A 1,392-nucleotide genomic window follows, 5' to 3' on the forward strand; every position below is an offset into this window, starting at 1 on the left:
TCCTGGAACCCTAAAAACATCATGACTGTGTTTTTTTCTTCAGCTTAATTTCTGTCGACGTTTTGTTTTTGTTTTTATTTATTAGGATTTTTGTAATTTTCTCCGTTCGTTCGTTTGTTCGTCCAACAGGCGAGAAAATCCTCGTTTTACTTCAAACAATTGTTTTTTAAAATAGTTTTTTTCTTCTTTTTGTCTCTGTGATCGATCAGTAATTGATTACGGTCTCTGTTATTGATCGGTGATCAATATTGGTCCCTGCAGGTTCACCATGATGGAGTGCTCCAGTCTGAACCGCCGTCACTGTAAAGAAACCTTCAACCTTTATTACTTCCAGTCGGACAGCGACGAGGCCACGCCCACCCACCCGGCGTGGATGGAGAACCCGTACACCAAGGCCGCCACTGTGGCGGCCGACCACCTGCTGCGGCCCGGCGGCGAGCGCCGCTACAACGTCAAGCTGCTGCGCCTGGAGCCCCTGAGGGGGGCGGGGCTTTACCTGGCCTTCCAGAGCCAGGGCGCCTGTATGGCGCTTCTCTCCGTACGTGTCTTCTACAGGAAGTGCCCGCCCCTCCGTCGCGCCTTCGCCTCCTTCCCCGAAACCGTTCCCCACTCACTGGTGGAGCAGGTAACTGCCCCGACAAAAGACCATGATTTATTTTGAAAAGTAAAAAAAAAAAATCATCACACAGTTAGTCATTTAATTTACAAAATAAAAGCCTCATCATTTAGTTAACAGAATAAAATTTATTGCATAAAAATAATGGTTTATCATTTAGCTTTCAAAATAAAAGTCTTACCACAAAAATATTATCGCTTTGTTTACAAAATAAAAGTAGAATCAGGAAGGTGGTCATTAATAAAAAGTCTGTAAAAATAAAAGCGTTTTGATTTAGTTTCCAAGTTTAATTTTTCAGCTCACAAAAAAACTAAATTTTTCAAACGAAATGACATCCTCGTCATTCACTTTACAAAGTAAAAGCTTTTCATTCTTTATTTGTCAAAGTAAAAGCTTTTCAGTATTTAGTTAACAAAATAAAAGCTTGTCATTATTGAGTTAACAAAATAAAAGCTTTATAACATTGCACTAATTGTAGAGCTCCAGTTCTGTAGTTTAAAGGCTTTTATTTTGAAACGTGTGTGTGTGTTGCAGGCTCAGGGTGTGTGTGTGGAGAACGCCGTGACTCCGCCCGGCGAGCAGTCGCGACCTCCCAGCATGCTTTGTGGCGAGGACGGGCAGTGGGTGGGGCATCCGACGTCCAGCTGCGCCTGTCGCCCCGGATACGAGGCGGGCGACAGCGACGTGCGCTGCCGAGGTGAGTCCACAAAATAAAAGCACGGTTTAATTTTAGGTCTTTATTTAAAATAAATTTAAAAAATGTTAAAAAGTGACAA

General features: G+C 42.9%; 1 protein-coding gene across 1 annotated transcript; it reads left to right on the forward strand.

The window, feature by feature from the left end:
* Positions 1-261: 261 nt before the first annotated feature.
* Positions 262-1,343, forward strand: LOC121963260 (ephrin type-B receptor 4b-like; the record flags this gene model as incomplete). The annotated part of the gene is made up of 2 exons (XM_042513577.1): positions 262-625; positions 1,151-1,343. Coding segments are annotated over 2 exons (544 nt in total), but the record flags the coding sequence as incomplete, so codon positions are not given.
* Positions 1,344-1,392: the final 49 nt, after the last annotated feature.

The sequence above is a fragment of the Plectropomus leopardus genome, unplaced genomic scaffold (assembly GCF_008729295.1).
Source record: "Plectropomus leopardus isolate mb unplaced genomic scaffold, YSFRI_Pleo_2.0 unplaced_scaffold10653, whole genome shotgun sequence".
Lineage (NCBI taxonomy): Eukaryota > Metazoa > Chordata > Actinopteri > Perciformes > Serranidae > Plectropomus > Plectropomus leopardus.